This window comes from Paramacrobiotus metropolitanus, unplaced genomic scaffold (assembly GCF_019649055.1).
Source record: "Paramacrobiotus metropolitanus isolate TYO unplaced genomic scaffold, Prichtersi_v1.0 Parri_scaffold0000018, whole genome shotgun sequence".
Taxonomy (NCBI): domain Eukaryota; kingdom Metazoa; phylum Tardigrada; class Eutardigrada; order Parachela; family Macrobiotidae; genus Paramacrobiotus; species Paramacrobiotus metropolitanus.
The window spans coordinates 216,851-236,655 of NW_026570238.1; the positions used below are offsets into that span (position 1 = coordinate 216,851).

The 19,805-nt window shown below is 41.6% G+C and overlaps 5 protein-coding genes across 12 annotated transcripts; 2 read left to right on the forward strand and 3 right to left on the reverse strand.

Annotated features, from left to right (window-relative positions):
* The first annotated feature begins 1 nt into the window (after position 1).
* LOC129585658 (uncharacterized) lies at positions 2-2,900 on the forward strand. Of its 2 annotated transcripts, XM_055478428.1 has the most exons (5): positions 2-225; positions 343-398; positions 577-780; positions 915-1,203; positions 1,688-2,900. In XM_055478428.1, the coding sequence occupies exons 3-5, from the start codon at positions 622-624 to the stop codon at positions 2,500-2,502; spliced, it is 1,263 nt and encodes a 420-aa protein (XP_055334403.1). In that variant the 5' UTR covers positions 2-225; positions 343-398; positions 577-621; the 3' UTR covers positions 2,503-2,900. The 2 variants fall into 2 exon arrangements, with proteins under 2 accessions (XP_055334403.1, XP_055334404.1); XM_055478429.1 differs by lacking the exons at positions 2-225; positions 577-780 and having other exon boundaries at positions 275-398.
* LOC129585657 (sodium-coupled monocarboxylate transporter 1-like) lies at positions 2,758-6,360 on the reverse strand. 3 transcript variants are annotated; one of them, XM_055478425.1, is made up of 18 exons: positions 6,223-6,360; positions 5,911-6,093; positions 5,737-5,856; positions 5,586-5,651; positions 5,449-5,500; positions 5,241-5,308; positions 4,980-5,137; positions 4,822-4,912; positions 4,654-4,696; positions 4,492-4,552; positions 4,252-4,416; positions 4,071-4,183; positions 3,915-3,982; positions 3,770-3,856; positions 3,527-3,696; positions 3,402-3,440; positions 3,273-3,334; positions 2,760-3,200 (listed from the first exon to the last, which is right to left on the reverse strand). In XM_055478425.1, exons 1-18 carry the CDS (start codon positions 6,283-6,285, stop codon positions 2,935-2,937), a joined length of 1,875 nt encoding a protein of 624 aa, XP_055334400.1. In that variant the 5' UTR covers positions 6,286-6,360; the 3' UTR covers positions 2,760-2,934. The 3 variants fall into 3 exon arrangements, with proteins under 3 accessions (XP_055334402.1, XP_055334401.1, XP_055334400.1); XM_055478427.1 differs by lacking the exon at positions 6,223-6,360 and having other exon boundaries at positions 2,758-3,200; positions 5,906-6,035; XM_055478426.1 differs by lacking the exon at positions 3,402-3,440 and having other exon boundaries at positions 2,759-3,200.
* A 79-nt stretch (positions 6,361-6,439) lies between these two features.
* Positions 6,440-14,452, reverse strand: LOC129585656 (intraflagellar transport protein 140 homolog). Of its 2 annotated transcripts, XR_008690050.1 has the most exons (22): positions 13,973-14,452; positions 13,694-13,915; positions 13,244-13,457; positions 12,790-12,977; positions 12,530-12,725; positions 11,792-12,318; positions 11,410-11,655; positions 11,172-11,293; positions 10,917-11,025; positions 10,677-10,814; positions 10,443-10,606; positions 10,183-10,363; positions 9,899-10,095; positions 9,510-9,608; positions 9,155-9,437; positions 8,941-9,066; positions 8,676-8,858; positions 8,190-8,609; positions 7,848-8,017; positions 7,639-7,780; positions 7,393-7,570; positions 6,440-6,578 (listed from the first exon to the last, which is right to left on the reverse strand). XR_008690050.1 is itself a non-coding variant. In XM_055478423.1 (21 exons), the coding sequence occupies exons 1-21, from the start codon at positions 14,123-14,125 to the stop codon at positions 7,469-7,471; spliced, it is 4,182 nt and encodes a 1,393-aa protein (XP_055334398.1). In that variant the 5' UTR covers positions 14,126-14,452; the 3' UTR covers positions 6,602-7,468. The 2 variants fall into 2 exon arrangements, 1 of the variants encoding a protein (XP_055334398.1); XM_055478423.1 differs by lacking the exon at positions 6,440-6,578 and having other exon boundaries at positions 6,602-7,570.
* A 160-nt stretch (positions 14,453-14,612) lies between these two features.
* Positions 14,613-19,791, reverse strand: LOC129585944 (dynein axonemal assembly factor 10-like). 3 transcript variants are annotated; one of them, XM_055478872.1, is made up of 11 exons: positions 19,528-19,791; positions 17,216-17,342; positions 16,845-17,036; positions 16,673-16,773; positions 16,359-16,489; positions 16,148-16,261; positions 15,748-15,863; positions 15,609-15,668; positions 15,429-15,503; positions 15,235-15,332; positions 14,613-15,127 (listed from the first exon to the last, which is right to left on the reverse strand). In XM_055478872.1, the coding sequence occupies exons 1-11, from the start codon at positions 19,650-19,652 to the stop codon at positions 14,920-14,922; spliced, it is 1,347 nt and encodes a 448-aa protein (XP_055334847.1). In that variant the 5' UTR covers positions 19,653-19,791; the 3' UTR covers positions 14,613-14,919. The 3 variants fall into 3 exon arrangements, with proteins under 3 accessions (XP_055334847.1, XP_055334846.1, XP_055334848.1); XM_055478871.1 differs by having other exon boundaries at positions 16,845-17,045; XM_055478873.1 differs by having other exon boundaries at positions 16,845-17,020; positions 19,528-19,700.
* Positions 17,341-19,031, forward strand: LOC129585946 (leucine-rich repeat-containing protein 23-like). 2 transcript variants are annotated; one of them, XM_055478878.1, is made up of 6 exons: positions 17,341-17,696; positions 17,912-18,036; positions 18,090-18,192; positions 18,271-18,421; positions 18,637-18,767; positions 18,897-19,031. In XM_055478878.1, the coding sequence occupies exons 1-6, from the start codon at positions 17,424-17,426 to the stop codon at positions 18,903-18,905; spliced, it is 792 nt and encodes a 263-aa protein (XP_055334853.1). In that variant the 5' UTR covers positions 17,341-17,423; the 3' UTR covers positions 18,906-19,031. The 2 variants fall into 2 exon arrangements, with proteins under 2 accessions (XP_055334853.1, XP_055334852.1); XM_055478877.1 differs by lacking the exon at positions 18,897-19,031 and having other exon boundaries at positions 18,637-18,859.
* Positions 19,792-19,805: the final 14 nt, after the last annotated feature.

Here is a 19,805-nt window from a genome sequence, read left to right on the forward strand (position 1 = left end):
TTTTATGATTTCGAAGGCGCACTTTGCTAGTACTTATGTGCAGTAATATTAAATGAATGCAACTCGCATTCTGCGAATGTACGAGACGCACGGAGTTTTATTGAGTCTACTGCAGTCTAACGAAGATTCAAAATCGTTTTTATTTCAATATAATTATGATGGCTGTGTAACAAAATACGAAAGGTCAATTCATCAAAGGTCACGGAACTAAGGCAGGTTACCGAGGTACTTCTAGACTTGTCATTTGTCAATACAATTCTGCTACTGAAAATACAATTCTGTTGCATCGCAGTCGCATGTCTTCGTACACATCAGTTATTTTTTTACCTCTTAATTTCTTAGTTGAGCGTGGACATCGCCGAGGGTCCAGTTACCGACGTCGATATAGCTCTGAAAGAGTAATTATCATTTTGAATGAATGGTATTCCACTTTGAAAATTTGTAAATTTAGTAAAAAATCATGACCGTCAGTCAGTCATCAGCTTTTCACCGACAGTGAAGACACAGATGATATTTAATGTAGAAATATGTACAGCAGCAATTATATTTTGTGAGCAGTAACATGAACACTTGAAGTTTCAGTTTTTCCTCTTTTTTATTGTGTGAAGTGCGCCGAATATAATGGAAAATACATTTAATTTTCTGGTGCCACAACGCTCTCTTTATCAAGAGACTTTTGCTGGTGAAGAAGGAGTAGCAGCGCAGTCCGTGCATTACCAGGAGCTGCTGCAACCGTCACGGGCATTTCAATATTCTACTCAGTATGAAGATGATTTTTCCGTAAGCACCTGTGTTAAGATTGACACAAAAGAGCCTTATTTGATCGCATTGTTTCTTTTTTATTCCATCCACAAGTCAATTGCGTAGCTGACCCTTGGACTGCGATTTTTTTGCGATTGTTTGTTCCTTCCTAGAATGTTCCCAGAATTCCAGCCTGGTTTGGATCATTTACGGGAACTGAGAACGAAGGTCTTGAAGAAGGAAATACCAGCAAATACAGCGCCGACCGGATCGGTGTGGAAAATGGTCATTCCGAATTATCACCTTCCCTTCATCGAAAGAGCATGTACCAGACTTCTTATTCTTTTGACCGTGAACAGAATGATTTTTTCCCTCGTAAAATTTCCACAGCGCCCCCAAGTGTAGGGCTATTTCCGGAACAGCATGTTGGAACAAGACAGAGGACATCTGTTACACAGGCTAGTTTTTGCTCTGGGCGTGCAGAACATGTACTTTTTACATACGATGGTCCTATAAATCAGTAGAATTCAAAAACTGCGTGAAAGGTTCTGCGCAATTCAATTTTAGATTCTTAGCTAGATAATAATCTATCAAATTTATTAAATATGTTAAGCATAAATATTATCAGATACATTACATATTATACAAATATATATATATATATGACAAATGTTATATCTATATACATACCAGGGGTATATGGTGTCGATATCTACGGTGTCGATATCTATTCGCACTCTCGTAGAATACGAAAGTGCGAATTCTCTCGTATTCTACGAGAGAATTCGCACTTTGTTTTAACTGAATAATTACAATGTACTTACTGTATAAGCGCAAAATTAAGTACTAACATAACTCCATATATAACTACGGTATGTAATTACCTAATTAAAGCATCATATGTATGTGTCAGCATGATTAAATTTCTTTATGTTATTACAGGAAGACTTCTCTGATGTTCTTCCTTCCGAGCCGGAAACTAGTATAGAATACCAGCCGCAATGTACTTCCAAGCACGAGAAAAAGCGATCTTCCACACGGGATCTTTCATTTTTGGAAGAAGCCACTCTCAGTGCACCGGAATCTAAGTACAGCCGTAAATACTGGCGGAATATGTCCGTCGGTATTGTCGGCCCTCTCGTACCAGCTTTCCAAGCCAGCGAAACAACGGCATCCAAATTTCACCAACGCCCTCGACATTCAAAGGAACTTGACGTCAATACCACAAAAAAAATCTCGCTTCCACCTCTTTATCAAATGCCATCCGACTATCAAACGTCATACGCAGTAGAATATTCTGGACAAAGGCTGGACGAGCGCTTCCAGCCCGACAAGAAAGGTCAGCCGGATTATTATGATATAATGCACGATGCCAACCAGTTACCACCGCATCAGCTGAGTGAACGCCAGACATTTTGGAATGCCGTGTCGACGCACCTGAAAGATCAGTTGGACACTTACAAAGATGAACCAAATTACGGTGACCTTTACGCGGGGGCTGAAGCGTACAGGAAACGCAGTGTCGCCGAGCCGGATGCCTATGAGCAACCAACAGCGCCGCCCAACAGAATTCGAAGAAATGCGATCGTGGACTGCCTGGATAGTGTGCCATACAACAGAAAGACAACGTATGTGGAAGACATAAGAGGTGTTGTGGTGCCGAAACCACAGCGGGCTGCATCGCCGCGTTCGTCTATTAAAATTTTAATGGATGACGATCATATGGCAACCGCGGAGTCGGAATACGCGGATGAGTTCTAGCCAGTATCCAGATGTCCTTTTCCTTACTGTGTGTTTTATTTTTACATTCTCCGTTAGAATCAGTTTCGATTTTTTAGCTCATTTTTTGTTTTATCTCTTCCCTTCTATTTCGGAACGGCAGATATTGATTTTATCTTCCTATTAAGTTTTTATGATTTTATTTTGAATTTCCTACTAGTCTGATTTCATGTCTTTTTACGCAAACTTTGCGGTAACATGTGCAATTTAATATTTTCTTTATTTCGTTTTTAATTTTTTACGCTGGCCGGTCGGTTTTCACGCTATTTTTATACTAGCATATTGTATTTTGCAGCACAAGAAAGTCATGTAATCCTTCGATAGAGTAGATCGGATTGGAATGATTTTTAATAAGTCATCATTTCCGTGACATATCGATAAAAAACAGCGAGATAATTCTCCAGAAGACTGTTTTTATAAAGCCGACGTTTGATACTGCGAAAGGTCATCGAGTTTTGCACCAGATCTACTGTTGATAATATCCACTCCAGTGGTGATGGTAACACATGAACCCATAGCGTGTCCGTTCCTTTCCTTATTGCCCATCGAATCCCCGTCTAAATCCGAATAGGGAACGCCAAAAAGCAACTTTTCTCGGTATTTTCGAGGGAGAAAGAAGGCAAATTTGTAGAAAAGTGGGTACATTAAGCGAGGATCCATATGCTTCCCGTGAGAACGACCTGAAACAATATTAAGGGGATACGTGCGTGGTCGGTCTTATCTTGCATAATTACATGGACGTAGGAACTCACCGGTTAGGAAACTGACAATAAGCCCAGTAACAATTACAACGCTGCAACCAAACGGCCCATACCTAAACACCAAATTTTCAATTAACCGCATAACAACTCTTTTCAGAGGAAGTTCAAAACCAGATTTACCATAAATAGGACATTTCATAAACATCTAGTATGTTGGCACTGAAAAGTTAAAAGTCCACAAGTTTTCACTGACAAGTAACTGGGATTACATTTTTAAAAAAGAAAGCAGAAACTTGTTTCCATACTTATTTTCATATGGATCGATTATCGCTGGATACGGTCTAACTGCAGGACACGCTACGGTATCATTTATCCGGCCTCGAACGGGCTGTACATGCATCGGACCGGTAATTTTAGCTCCTAGTCCTATCCAGATAGTCAGGACCAAGCCGGTCGTGAAGCCAGCCAAAGCTCCCTGAAATTACAAGAGTTTTTACTTCTTATAACTTTTTAAAACGATAATAATAATACAGTACTAAGTAGCATACGTTTTTATTGGACCAAGGAAAAAACATTCCAAGCGCAAAAACACCCAACAACGGTCCGCTGATCATTCCAAACAACGCATAGGCAAACTGTTGCAAAAGGTCATATATCGTCAAATCAACAAACGCTCACTTTTCGCAGCTGTACCTCTAAGACTTGCCCCAACTGTTCCACAATAAAGGCACAGGCAATGCTCACAAGCCCAAAGGAAACCGCTGAAAAGGAAATACGACATATTATACACGCTAAGCATTTTCAATTAATTATGTACGTAGATACCACATTTTGCGCACTGCATCTTACCGGCAATTTTGGATATAACAGCTTGTGTATGTGCTGTCATATTCGGACGCATTAAGCGGCAGCAATCTTCGAGAAAATTGGCTGCTAAAGAGCTCACACCAGAACTTATAGTGCTGCAAAAAGATTCTACATTTAAACGGAAAGGTGGAGTCCTTTTTAATTTGTTTGTAATTGTTCTTACCTTAACGAGCCACTAAATACGCCCACTACGAACAGCCCCGTTACTCCTGGTAAATGTCCTAATGTTTCCAGGGCAAACATTGGCAATATTTGATCGGGTGCGGAAATAAGTCCTTGCCAAAGCGGGTCACAGTTCTGATAATATACATACAACGCTAGACCAGTCCTGTAAAATACCCCCTTCGCTAAAATCCCGTTATCTCAGTTGTCAAAAAATAGCATAACGCAGAGTACCATTTACCATGTAGTGGTTGTAAGCATAACCACAAAACCTGGCAGTCCAATCCACAGACAGTTTTGAGCTGCATAATAACAATCAAGACTGATCAACTAGAAGCTGTTCAAATTTATTAGAAGGTGAAATTGTGCGTTAAACTTTCTTCCAAGATTTTAATTTCTGTACCTTGTCGTAACGTGGGAATACTTAGGTAGCGTTGGATTTGAGTCTGAAATTAATTACACGCTGTTTTTGTTCAAATGTCACTCCCCTTTACAGGGCTCACGGCGACTTTGCTGTCCATTAGCAGTTACCGCAACTATGGCATATGCAGTTTAATATTAGCAGATCTACCTGGTTGACACCATACACAGACGTCCAGAAGAAAATCCCTCCGATCACAACAGACCATACTGTATGTCTTTGTTTGGGATCCGGCGAAAAACTACATGAAGTAGGGAAAAAATAAAACTGACAAAAATCTGATGAGAAATTTTAAAATTGTGACTCACTTATAGAGATCATATAATCGTCCAGATTCTTTAGCGACCAGCGCCACATTGGTGATGCCACCGGCATAGTGCACCGCTACGGCCAACGCTGTGATAGATCCTCCAAACATGAGAACCAGCTGCATAGTGTCCGTCCAGACAACAGCCTTCACCCCGCCCTGTCAAACCGCGATCAAGGTCAAGTCATAAGCTCACTGTCAGAAACGGAGCCATAATCACTTCCGAATACACAAACTGATTGACCCCATGCAATTAACTCACCATGGCGGTATAAAACGTGCAAATAGATCCCACGATAAGGATGCATACCCATGTGGGGATCCGAGTAACTGCGTAAGCACGAACGTTTTACAATGTGGACATTCAACACACGATAAGACGGCAAGTGTGTTATTGCAAACAAAACTGTTTAAACACATTCTACCGTTCCGACGATTATGTAATATCCGACTGCTGATGTTTCATGTACCTGCACTGAGAGCTATGGCTGGTCCGTACAGGACCACGGCAAGATAAACCATCTATAAATAACGAATAAACGTTATTCTGCCAAGCCCCGAACTGTGCACAATAGTGAGTGCTAGAACCGGCAGCGCGCAGATTTACCATGTTGACGCAGAAGAGAACGAACGCATACACACGTAAAGGTCGCGAAAACCGCTTCTCCAGGTACTATGAAAAGGATGCAGATTGTGCAGTTAGCAATGTTTAATTTTATATAGCGATGTCCCGGAGCTGTACGATTGCACCTTGTTACCTCAAAAGCTGATACATATCCGAGGTTATAAAAAATCGGCATATATATCCAAACCACCATCGGAATAACAAAGCAAAATGAGAGAGCAATGTACCAATATCCGGCACCGTTCATATATACCTAAAAAACCATTTAACTTTATTAAGGCTACGCACAAGGGAACACTCACATTACTTCAGCAGGAATCCCCAGCAACGTCACCGAAGACAAGAAGCTGGCGAGAAGTGACATCGCAACCGGAAAAGTTTGCATTTTCCTGTCACCGAGTAAAAACTCTCCAGCGGTTTTCTGTTTTCCTCCGGTGCAGGCATAATATATACCAATGGCACCGGATGCTGCCAACATCAGAGCCAATACCTAAAAAGACAATTTGGAACTTGGAACAACTACATAATTTTAATAAATTAATGAGTACCCAATATAATACTAATGGAATTATTTAGTCAGTCAGTTTCACATACGAGTTCCAATAGTCCTGTAGCTTACCAGGTAATCAGCCCAGTGAAAAGTGGGAATTTCGTCCCAGCTGGTAATTGGAGTCCTCGCCATCTTTCACCAATGTTGTAAGGAATGATAAAATGTTTTTGGAAGAAGTCATCGGCATTTTGGTAAATTGAGTATTGTTGCATGAACATTCTTTTGTTTAATGAGTGTACGGTAACAGCACGGCAGCCAATGACGGCAATACTCGACTCGAGTTGATGCCGCTCTTATCTTTGTAGTCAGCGACTGACAGTGATTATTACCAACATTTGGATAAGTAAACAACAAAACTTATCGTTGGCATTCACAATCAGAACTGTTAATCGATGTCGCACGCTGAGCGAGGTTACCGGAAAGGCCTAGGATAGAAAATCAGAGTTCGATGTCGTTATAATCAGTCGAAGGAAAACAGATAACACTAACCCAAACCGATAAGCTTCTGGAAGGTCAACCAATTTTTAGCGTGAAAAAGGATACAAAAGATAAATCATTGATGAAAAAATTATTTCAATATCTGAGATTCACAGTCCGTATGAACACAATTATATTATCGACTTGTACGAGTACTCTTTAAGGGCACGGCTCTAATAATAAGGTTCACCAATACGACGGTGAATACGGCAGTGGTATTCACCAATGAATTTATACGGGAGCTTAGGTCTACAATAACTACTAATTAGTTTCTTTAAAACTGGTTTAAACAGAATTAATGTGTCAAGATACTGAAAAGCGGCTGCTAAGACACGGCACATTCCATTATGACTGCACTGCCCACTCTGCGGACTTGTAGTACCGTAGAACTGCAACCGCATGGGTCCGACAGAATGAATTCGGCATGATTCAGTACGGTGAAAAAAATTAATGTAGTTCCTCTGGGAACCGAAGCTTTCAATAAGTTTTATCACAGTGTTTTACGCGTCGCGCTGAGGTAGTAGCGCTTTGGATTTACTGCTTTAGCAGTACAGTACCAGCGGTTTAATGCAAAAGACACGGGAGTTTTCGTCACCACCTGTTACGACCATTAAACGCCAGTTTAAATGACGGCTGAGATTCTACTGAAAGGCATACAATCAATCTAAAAGCAGAGCGTAAAGCGACTTTTAATAAAACTGCCGTGAGAGGTTGAAAACGATATTTTGTAACGTTTGTCTATCAGCAGTGAGAAAACAGTACCAATATGAAACGCGCTTGTTTCCAAAAACAGCAACTCCTGATTGTACCGTAGGTAATGTGTGCAGCTTCCCTGCAGTCACAGTTGGGTCACTTTATCGATAATACTTTGATCCAGAAAGTCCGCAAGGCTTTGACTTGCTGGGCAGCTGTCCATCAGCCGCTGTAAATACTTTCGACTCTGTGAGACAAAAAAATAATAAGCGATGCAAAAATACGAATTAAACGCCGGTGACTAATTAAAAATACCTTAGCAAAAGACTGCTCTTTCAAAGTCATTCGTATTAAGAAAGCAAAAACATGTCCGGTGCGCACTCCTGAATCCCATTTAGTGTGTTTCAAAAGCTCTTCTGCGGCAGCAACTGCACCGGGAGCATTACTTTCTGCCTCGCTGCAAAAATACATTGTATTGCCGATAATAACCATATGCCCTACTAATCAGTTTTTGTCAATCATACTGTCGAACATCAAGGTAGTAATCCACCACTTTTTTCTTAATTTCCACCTCCTCTTTTGCTCTATCCAATTCAGCACTATTATCTCTTGTTGGATTAACAGATTTCATTACATCCAAGCTTTTTCCAAATGCTTCGGAAGCGGTGTCATATTGGTCGGATTCGCACGCCGTCTGCAAAGGTCATATTGTTATACAATAAATGAAGCATGAGTTCGGCACGTGTAGTGCAAACAGTTGTTTTATTATTATGACTTCGAAAATACTGACAAACACAACTTATCATTAATAACAGCGAAATTTTCTTGGTTAGTCTAAACGAAAAGAGAGACCTGTCAGTCATTACCTCTCCCCAGGAATCATAGAAACTGGCCAAGTACAGATGCGCACCAGCCCGCTTGTATGCCAATACAATGGCGTCAAAAATCTCCCGTTTCTGGTGCCACGGATGAGCCTGAAGGTTATTACCGGCAACAGTAAGAGCAGTCGGATCTCGTATGATACGAATATATCGTGTGATCGCGTCGGTATCCCCGGTTTTTGCTATGGCGTTCATCGCAGCTTCCGGTCGGCCAATTTCTATCAGCATCCGCGCCGCATCGTGATACAATCCTTGCTCCAAGCATTTTCCCGCTAATTTTTCTGTAACAACCACGCGTTGGGATGCATCCATTTTAGATTCCGCAATGTGTTCCAGGATTGTCGAGATAAATCGTTCGTCAAACGTCATTTGATAGCGAATGGAAAGATCAACAGCTTCGTTCACCTAAACGAATTGCACGAAGTGTAATTTGGCAGCTGAAACGTGTTAAATTACGAAATACAGAATTACTTTTCTGGCTCGAAGTAGAACTTGTACAGCGCGATCCACCTGGTTATTCCCAGCGAAATATTCCACGCATCGTTCGATTAACTTAGGATCGGTATGCTCGGTAATATCTTCGCTAATGGTTTCGATGTTCGTGTAATAGCCTTGTTCGAATGCTAAATCACTGGCCTGGCTCAGATATCCAGCCTAAATAGTACAGGTTGCAAAATTCTGCATTATCTTTCGGTATTTCATTGCAAAAAAAACGTCAGGCGCTTTCTGCAAATACCTTGTGATAGAGACTGATAGCTTTATCAGTGTATCCCCTGCGTTCCAGATATTTCGCCGCTACCACCATGCCTGGTTTGTCACCTTTTAACGCAATCGGCATAATTTGATCGTCCAGTTCGTATTGCTGGAAATAAAGAAACGGGTCACGACCATCGTTAATTAATTGGACCTATGAACGCGTTAAGACTAGTTCGAAAACCATCAAGGCATACCATGCAGATCCTTATGGCACTGGAATACGCTTCGGATAGTAGATACATCTCAATGATTAACTGCGGATCCACTTCGTCCTCTACTTCAAGCGTGTGCGCCAACTGAAACGCTCCGGCGGAGTTTTTAGATGATCTAACCAAATCAATGGCGGCGTCGATCTGGTCCGTCTGTGTCAACATTCGCACGATGGATTTAATGTCACCGGCTTTTCGGCAGTATTCCATAGCGTCCACCGGCTGATTCTGTGACTCCAGCAACTGAGCATACCAAGTGATGATTTTCCTAATATTTTCCGAAAAAGTGGATTCTGAAAAATTTCGGAAAACTTCGCCACGTCCTTTCGCTTAGGCATACCGGTTTGGTTGCTTCTCGATGTAGTTTTCCAAGTCATTTGGCTTCATCCGTAACATCAACCTGGGCACGTCAAAGGCTTCGCAGTTGGCTTCCACTAACCTTCAATGACCAACATTTTTTAAGTGGAAATAAAACAAGGTTCACACAGAAATGGAAACAAGTAACCGGAAATCTAAGTTTGAAAATTTACTAAATCACACGAATTTAAATCAAGAAAAGAATTTTGTAAATCAAGGACAACTGGCAACAGTGTCGGCAGAAAGAAAAAAACAAATGTTGATTTCATTCCAGTTACAGGCACAGATGTACTGCACCTGCTAAAAAGTCCAGAAATATAGATATAAATTAAAAAAGGTGCAATGCGGTAGCTGACTGTAACTTAAGCGAACCTTGTTATGGCTGCATCAACTTCGCCAAACTGGACATCATCCCGTGCCATATTATGGAGAACAGCTCGACGCCGAAGCCGATCAATGGTCGACAAGGACAGATTGTCCATCACCTTACTCCAATCACCACTGGCTAGGCGATATTGCTGAATTAAGTCTGGTCTTCCCTTTCGTTGAAACATGGTTTCCGCCTCTTCCTACAATTTAACTGACTTGATTAATTTAAAACACACTGCAGATGCTGTGCAACCATATGTATGTATACGCGAACTGCGAAGACTTACCGGAAGTTGCAGCATTAATGCCAGTCGGCCAAGTTGGAGGTCAGGGTCAGCATTATCTTTGGCAAAATGCCGTAGATCCTCAAGTAAATCCACGCGTCCCAACTTGCCGAGACAGACTTTCGCGTAGTCCAACTTTCCCAGACGAACACACAACCGAGCCAAGTGATGCCAAACCATCACACTATATAGAGTTCCAAATTTACATTTTTCGTAAAGGCATTTTACAATATACTCTACAGTACAGCTCACAGCGGTCTTACTTTTTTACGGATTTAGCTGCACTTAAGGCTTCGGAAATTTTACCCAAACAGGAATAATAGCTAAAATCCAACACAATCTTCAAATCGTCGACATTCTCCGGCTGAAATCCCGAGTAATCCGGTAAAAATCGCCGAGTAATCGCTAATTTGCCGGGATCCGTAGTCTGCAATCGTGTGTATACCGGTGTGACATATAAACTGCATAGCAATCGGGGGCTGTTCATAAAGACTTACGGGATTGGTGTACAAATACACAAACGGGATCTGACAGCCTAACATTAGAACTTGTCCTGGATCCTCTAAAGTCATAATGGAATTTAGTAGCAGTCCTTTCTCGGATGTAGAAAAAAATGTTGCAATGACAGTGTGAATCTGCAAAATCAATCAAATCTGTACAACAGATACTTCATCTGCTCGTAATTCAAGGAGACGACAACTTCTATAAGTTTTCTAACACATACTGTTTTTTCATACCTTTTCATTTCCGGATTTTATGTCCTTTGATTCCATGCATGCACACAACATGCGCGGATCATCGCCTTGCCATTCAATGGATAACGGACGGGCGTTATTAATAGTACATCTACAAAGAAACTTCGAAAATAAACTGGCTTTTAATGTAGATTTACAGCAAGTGTACAGCCGATGAGGCAGAAAAGCACAAATTTGCAGTAAATTTTGGACAAGTTGTTTTTGTATCATGAAGAGAATAAAATTCTCCCTGCTCACAATGATATTTTGGACGTCACAGATTTTTCGGCAGGATCAATCGATGGTGAGCACTCATAGTGAAGGACGACATTGCGTTCCGTATTCCACAAATACACACACGTATCCCGCATTTTGTCCAGCTGCAAATGGGTTGTGGATCAACACATACACTTGCAGAACATCATGAAATATGAACTACAAGCATACAATCTCCGGTGAATAAATACAACAAAATAAGAAAGTCACTTATACCCACCTTTTGTACGAGAAATCCAACGAAACTAGCGTCCGAATTGATGTTGATCATCGAAAATTCTCCAAAAAGCGGAACACTGTCTCGGATCAGTTTAGATTTCGTCCAGTGTTTGGTGTCCACTTTGGATAGATTCCATAATTTCAAATATCCACCGGATGTGGCAACAGCGCACATGCTATTTCGCACTGAGAGCAACTGCAAATCTCCTTCCACTGACTGCACGCGTAACTCAAATTTCGTTATCCCCTACAAGAACTCTTAATTTATGAACGTATTATGCGTGATCTAGAACTACACAGTAGATAAATGTTGCACTGCCGTAGGTAAATTTGAAAATATACTGTAAATCTCTAAACTAGCTTAATGTTTCTTAAAGTTTCACCTGCATGCTTAAAATACTAAGCGTGTCGCTCGTAATAGCCACAGCGTTGCTGCCGTGCACCGCCATCGCCAAGTATTTCTTCTCAAATGATCCCATTTCCGTCAGCTTGAAGCCTTGCTCCTCTGTCTCACTGGATATCTGGTACAGAATCGCTTTACTCTCTCCCCACACCACCACAGTCTTTTCACCAACAATAAGGCCATCCACCGCAAAGGTGACCTTTTCGTTGGCTGCCCGCTGGGAAGTGGTGTTGGCTAGGAAGAATGCATCAGCCGCTGACTGTACAGCCACAAAGGGATACAGAAACGAATAGGCCAGTGGGCGCTGCTGCAGGATGTAGGCATGTTTGGCACTGATGGCCGCAAAAGCGGAAGTGCCTGCACTACTGGTGAAAGTGCGCACTTCCGCTGTCAGTTTCAGGTAGCCCAAGGGGAAAAATCCGTATCGAAACGTCTGGTTGTCGGGGGCATTCGGGTGCATCTGCCAGAACAGCACGCTGCCGATGTTTGTAGCGCCCGCCAATGTCCCTAAAATTCAAAATATTTTGCATTAGTGAACGTACCAATCACAGGTTACTAGTTTGCATGACCATATTTTAAGGTGGCATAACATTAATTCGGCCTTCGAATTAATTACAAGAACAGATGTTTAAATTAATACGAAGTAATAATTATAGCCCTTTCAATTATGTTTCATTTAAGTATTTCAAAAATTAATTTGTTTTGAGGCCGCACATACCGGAAAAGGAATTATAAGCCACGGATCGGACGAGTTCGGTCGTGTCCGATTTGCACAGCTGAGTGGTTGCCAGCTGAAAACTCTCGCCTTTGCTGACATCCCAGATATTAATGACATCCTCCACGGATGCAACAGCCAGAAGATCAATTCCCAACCAACACACCGAAGACAGTGGACTTTTTCCTGTTAGCGAAATCTAACGCAACCAATGATGGGTCAAATTAATTTGCAACACTGCAGACTGCTGACGAGATGCTTGCCGTAAGTTTTTCCTCCAGTGCAAAAGTTGACGAAATGCTGTAGCGTATCACACGGTTGGCAGCGGTAATCACCACCGCTGTTCGACTGCGACTGCCAACCACTTCGAAACATTTCATGGAAATCACTGCATCTCCTAGCTGTATGACTTCCGTAACTGTTGGCCAATCGGTGACGCTGTATAAACCTCCTATAAACATAACAAGTTAATCTACAAATATACAAATGTGTGAAGATGGTAAAATCGATTTCACATTAAAACGGATCATAGTTTTTTGGTAGTCCAACGCAGCAAAGTAAATCAAACGCATACGCATCTGTCGAATTTTTTTACTAACCGGCACTGCAGCTTTTGGGATGCACACGCAACAAAACAAAATGAATTACTTTTAGACAGCTACGCTGTGAGCTACGCTTCAACAGAGCGAATGCGCACGCAAAAGCCATTTTTCAAACCTTGATTTCCTCCGACAAGAACATCGAGATTGGATGAGGTCTGCATGCCCAGCGATCCAACCGTGTTGTCAAAAGATTTCCTGGATCGCGAGTAAGTCAGCAGTCGCTCCATGAAAACGATACAGGAAATACTTTGCGGGGAATCGGCTGTATACGATGGCTTAGGCAGGAATAAGCCATTGCTTCCGGCCATCCAACCAAAAATTCGATTATTCTAAGTAACAGTTAAAATGAAAAATAACTGCGCGTTCGAAATAATCTGGATCCCAACACTAAAATTTGTTATAGGAAAGCTGTGTAGAAAGACCTTAAAGTTTGTCATTTTATTGAATTTTGAGAAGGTAAAAGGTCAAAACTGGAAATGCGCGTAAGCACTAAGCACAATGTGTAATCGCGCCGTGTACAATACGTGTATAATTCAAGAAAGTAAGAGCAAAATACGTTACTTACCTTATTGACAGCAACGCAAAAGTTTCCAGACGCATTCCATAGTACAGTTGTTACTGCGCTGTTACTGACAAGATGCTCATGTGCACCTTCGTTTTCGAAATCATACTGGGAAACCATGCCATCTTTCCAGCCAACAACGAGCCAGTTTTTCGTAGGATGCCAGGCTAAACATTCTGGAAAGCTGTTGCGATTCCTGGGCTTCGATAGTGCAACGACTGCTCCCTGCAACAAATGTTAACTGTTAGTTTGGAAGTAACACGTATTCTGTTTACTAATTACATTTTCAGTAAAAACCAGCACCGAACCAGTCTGCAGGTTGTCGTTGTAAGAGATGGATGCAATGGTATTTAACGATGAATGCCATGATAAGCCGACTGGAAATCCTGACACTTGGTGGGGATAATCTAACTTTTGATCCACAAAAAGCGACATTGCTGCACCGTGGAAAATGATCTGGAAGACTCATGTACTTTGCAAAATACTCAAAGCATACTGTCAACCAGATGCTGAATTTTGTCGATACGCTGACTGCTAAACAAACCATTACGATCGATACTTCTGCACAGGTAGAATCCGCAATCGTGTAGTTCAACCAGTGCGGCATAGGTGGGAATGCCGGAATACAGAGTCATGCAAAACAGGAATACAAGCTATGCAAAACGGAATACTAGCTATGTAAAATTAGGAAAAACTCATACCGCGAACATAAAAAGAATTTAGCGTTTGCTTTGTACGCTCGATATAATACTTATGCGTACGCAGTCGATGGAAACAAATACTGTCTACGGGCGGGCCAGTCTACCTGCCTGCTCCAATTTGTTGATAATAATTTATTTTCGTGATTATAAAAGTCTACCGAACAAAGTACAGTGTGTTTACAATATTTTACACATTTATTCATCGAATCTTCAAAGGACGAAATACGAAATCATACTGTGAGTAGCATATTGCATGCAGTAGAGTATTAGTAACGGATGACTGCATACGTCCATTTTCATTCAGTAAAATATAAATGCATTCAGCCAGTACAGTACGATCGTTATTGACCGCAAATATTTCTGTGCAGAATCTGTTAGGGTTAACAAGAACATAAATTCTGATTACCCATTGCAATATTCATCTGTCCCAAGCATATGACCACGAAATCAAATTCAAGTGAATGTACTTATTACGTAGTTCTGACAGTTTCCACATATTCCACCCAGAAAATTAGTCATATAGAAAACTCACAGCCGATTCAGTTTGGTAACAATGACGATTCTCATGCACTGGTCGAAGCCAGTGGTCACCGCTAGCCCCAGCTTATCAGGACTCCAGTCCAAAGCACTGATTGGCTGACTTCCCAACTTCAGGTCCTGCATTAGCTGGATGTCGCCAACAACCCCTATTGATTTTCCTTCACTGTCTTCTCGGGTCCGATTGGTCGGATAATTACTGCAAAACCACAAAAAATAAAGGTCACATATTAGTCGCAAAACAAGTATACAGAGTAGCTGCGCTCCGTGTCTTATCAGCTGCGAAACAGTCACCGGAAAACTTACTATTTCCATAGGCTCAATGAACCTTCTCCTCCACACGTCATAAATACGTCACGGTTCTGGGGTAAATGTCGGCAGGCCCAAATCGTCGAGTCATGCGCCTGATAAAAGTAGACAAATTAAATTTATCCATACCGATAAGTTGAGGATGGAATGTCATCAGGCATAATAAATGCAATCGTTGGTTTCACACTTGCCTTTAAAGCTTTGCTGGCGAAACCATCCTTTTCGTGCTGCGTTCTCATATCATAAACGTGAAATGTTTGCTCCAACTGCGATACATTAGTGGTATTCAAAATGCTGCGATACATTAGTGGTATGTTTGCAGTCACGTCAAGTACGGCATCAACAGTACACAAAAGTCAAATCGAACCTACTGTTGTAGCGACGAGCTTGTTCATGTTTATGTCTTTGCGATCGAATTCCAAGTGACAAACCTAAAAAGTGTACCAAAAGTAAAATATAAGAAACAAGGAAGAAACACACAGTAACCAGCTATTTCGTCATCGCATTTACTCCGTTCTTGTGGTTGGTCTCCCACCGCACGGACATCGTGCGGAGGTCAAACAGCTTGATGTCGCCATTATCGTAGCCAGCTGCCACGCAGCGCTCCTCCGGACTACAAGCATTTCCTGCATCGAAGAAAAAAATTTCTTATTACAAAGCAACCGCTGCAATTCAATGGATTCATAAAAAATCTGCAACGAATATAACCGCAATTAGAACAACCAACCACACTGCGTTTAAATAACTAATCACCAACCCGGTCAGGACTATTATCCTCCGCAATTTAGTACACCGCATAAAAGCTGCTAACAATAACGCATGCACGAGGTAACAAAATTTAAGACAGTGAGATCTGCCAACGTATAACACTGTCACTGATATGTAACATAATCTTCTTACTGGTGTATACCGAAGGCCACTGTCCAGCAGTCGCGTAGTGTCTGTCCGTCTCCTTGCGGCCCATTCGGAGCCATCACCGCTACCGGGTCCTTCTTCTGCCGAGTATCCCACAGTTTTACCAGTCCTGCGAGTAATAATTTCGTTGCAACCAATACAGAAATCCCGAGAATACCGGGAAAAAACCCAAAAAAATACGAATGTGTCTCTTGAACTTTACTTACCGTCCCGGCTACCAGTTACAATTTCCGGAGCCCCGGCCCCGGAGCTGAGCCCACCCACTCCGTCGATAGCGTTGATAATTTGCGTATGAGCGTGCAAATGGTACACTGGCATTTCAGGTTTCTCCAGATCCCTGCGGTGTCACAAAAAATTCTTCGAGATTATTTCGCTAAACAGCACACCGTCTGATTTATGCATTTATGCAGGCACTTCCTTAATATTTATATCTGTACTTCAACCATGTTAGTACATAATCTGTGCAAGCACGATGACTAAAGCCAGTGTTAGATACCACTTATAACAGCACATATCTCACCATACACATAATCGACCATCAAAATCTCCAGTTGCCAAATGTCGCTCGTGCACAGACGATGCTCCAAATGTCCCACATTTAAAGCTCTTGGCTTTTTCTACCTAACACAAAGGTAAATATGCCCACGACCTTTCACGTAATCATTCCACAGCAAGTAGCAAAGGTATTTTACCTGAGTCACATGTTTCACTTCGGAAACGGACATCTGAAAAATGTCAATGCAGCCGGTACCCCGTGGGAAACCACCCAGGACAACGAATCGCGGACTGAACGGTATCCATTTACAATCGTAGCAGGTATAGTTTAACGACTGATGGTGATGTAAAATTATCTGAGGTTTTTCCATAGCTGTAAATAAATGCACCTGCGACGGCTTAGAATATTATGCAAAAACGATCAATACTCAACAATATTTTGATTAAAAAAAATATCCATTTGTCAAAACTGCAGTTTGTAAAGGTCACAATCCAATTTAACGATAAAATTAAGTACTATACAGTATACAACTGAGGAAAATCATGAAAACCTGCTGCAGTGACTTACAGCGTAACTGCTGCTCTTAAACCAGGGTGGAGAAACAAGACACGAGATCCCTTGCAATAAGTTGCCAGGAGGTGAACCGGAAAATGTCGAAATTCGAACGTGGTAAGTCGCGGCAGCAGAGCGTTTTCTACGACAGACTGTGTAACTGAATGATCAGTTAAAACTTAACTCTTTAAGCAGTATTTGTATCCGCAATTCCACTACGAAAATGTCCAATAACGAAGACGAGGAGGATGTCGACAACGACGAAAAACAAGATGAGGATGAAGTCGAAGAAAACACTGAAGAAACACCGGAAACAACAGGCTTGGAAAAAATTCCTGAACATAATGAACCGGAAGAAGATGAAGATCCATCTGTACAGAAAGATTTGGCTTATTATGTCGATAAAATTGCAAAAACTTTGGAGAACAAGGAAGCTGACCCAACAGAGGGATCCAAGTTTTCCGACTCAGAAAGCGATGAAGAAACATCAGATCAGGTTGCTTACAGGTTTAGCTAAACATGCATGTCCCTTGTCATAAGTACAGTAATTTGACGAGCAATTTGATTGCCTATAAAATTTGACGAATAATTTATTTGATTACCTACATAATGTTTCCCTGTGTTCCAATTGTGCTCTGATATTCTGCACACAACATAATATACTCGCACGCATCATACGTTTTTCGGACTAAAAATGGTAGCATGTTGCAGCCGGACGACGGAGATCATTTAAGACCGTCACAGATGAAATCGCTGCAAAACACCCCGAAGAAATCATCACCCTTTCACGAATCGAATCTGGGCATATTCAGAACGGTTTGTTTCGCGCCCTACAAGCAAGTTCTACAAGACGCCATGCCGTGCTATATGATTAAACAGTTTTCTTTAGACGGTTCGTCGACATCTCCAGTGTACGTGAGTTCCGCAATCTTCGCTGCGTCGACTTTGGTAAAAATTACCTACGAGATGTCTCGGCCCTAAACCATCTTCCGGTAAGAAAAGGTCACAAAGCAAACAGGTCTAAAGCACAGAAGCACCATCTGTGTCGTAGCTGACGGTGTCGATTGCAGTTCTTGGGTACCATAAAATTATACAGCAACGGTATTCGAGTGATGGATTCTCTGCGAAGCCGATCGGTCCGATTTTTGGATTTAAGTCACAACAAAATCAAAGACCTGGACAGATCCTTTACACCTCGGTTAACAAGGCTAAAAATGAACTGTAAGCCAGCAAAACCATTATCCACGCAAGAAGCATATAAGCGCGACATAACCAGAGATTTTAAGTAACTGGCCGAATAATCTGGCAGTGTACGAAAGTTTTCGCAAGACAAAAGACAGATTTTCGTCATTCACTTAAATAAGATTGCGATAAAAAAAATTCCACTCAATTCTCTGACCACCCGAATCCTTAAAAATTTACATGCTGACCTGCAGTTAACCGGATTAGAACGCTAGCGATTGTCAGACACAGTGAAATAAAATGGCTACGAAAACTAGAATTGAGGGGAAATGGGCTAAGAAGCACTGCTGGGATACAACATCCGCTGCTGGAAGAGCTCTATCTGGTAAGAATATAGCAATGTTGTCTACTTGTCTTTAATCGTGCATGAATCGGAGACGGTTGCGCTCGTAGTTGTAACACAAGTACTTTTATGTATTTACTTAAATTAACCCGTGGTCGCACCGGTTTCTAGCTCTCTTAAAGATGTTTGTGCCTTGATCACAGGCAGAAAACGATATCAGACAAATCGAAGATTTGGAAAACTGCCCCAATCTCAGAATCCTACATTTGCGAGATAATCAGATCCTAGAAGTGACGGGATTTTCGCGCAAAAACGCAAAGTTGGAATATGTCAATCTAAGGTAAAATGACTTATGAAACGATGGTTAGACTGCGAATGCGAAGACCTACCCAAAATCAATTACAAAAATTCCACTCGTAACCACTGCTTTCGCTTTGCAGGAACAATCTAGTCACGTTCTTAGATGAAGCTGTTGGCGTTTCAGTTTTGCCCAAACTGCAGACACTAGTTATGCTCGGTAAGAACATTCTACGGTTACGATAACAAACCAACAGTATTACATGATTTACATCAAACGTTTGGAAGATCAAGTTTCCGTTCTTAACTACATGTAAACTCGTTTGCGAAATACTTTTGTCGGTTCGTTACAGACAATCCCGTGCAACTGGAGCAAGAATATCGAATGGTAATGATTGCTCGCATTCCCAGTCTTAAAACGCTCGATAAGCAGGAAATCCTGCCATACGATCGCGACTGGTGCATAATGCTACTACTGGACAGTCTCTATCATGAAGAAACTGACCTCAAAATGGCTGTTATAAAGCTGTTCGAGCACATCATTCCTTCGGAAGTTCCCGACATGGAAGATCTTCCCATCCCGGAGCATAAAAGAATTACAGTAGTCGAACATGACGACGAGGGTGACATTGAACCACTCCAAAGGGACGACACCAATGAGCAGCCAGAATATCAGTGGTCGGAGAAGGGTAACGATAGCGACGATGATCTCAAAAGAAAATACTGGGGAGAAGACGATAAAGAAAACGATGAAAACGAAGAAGAATGAAAACATTTTTACAA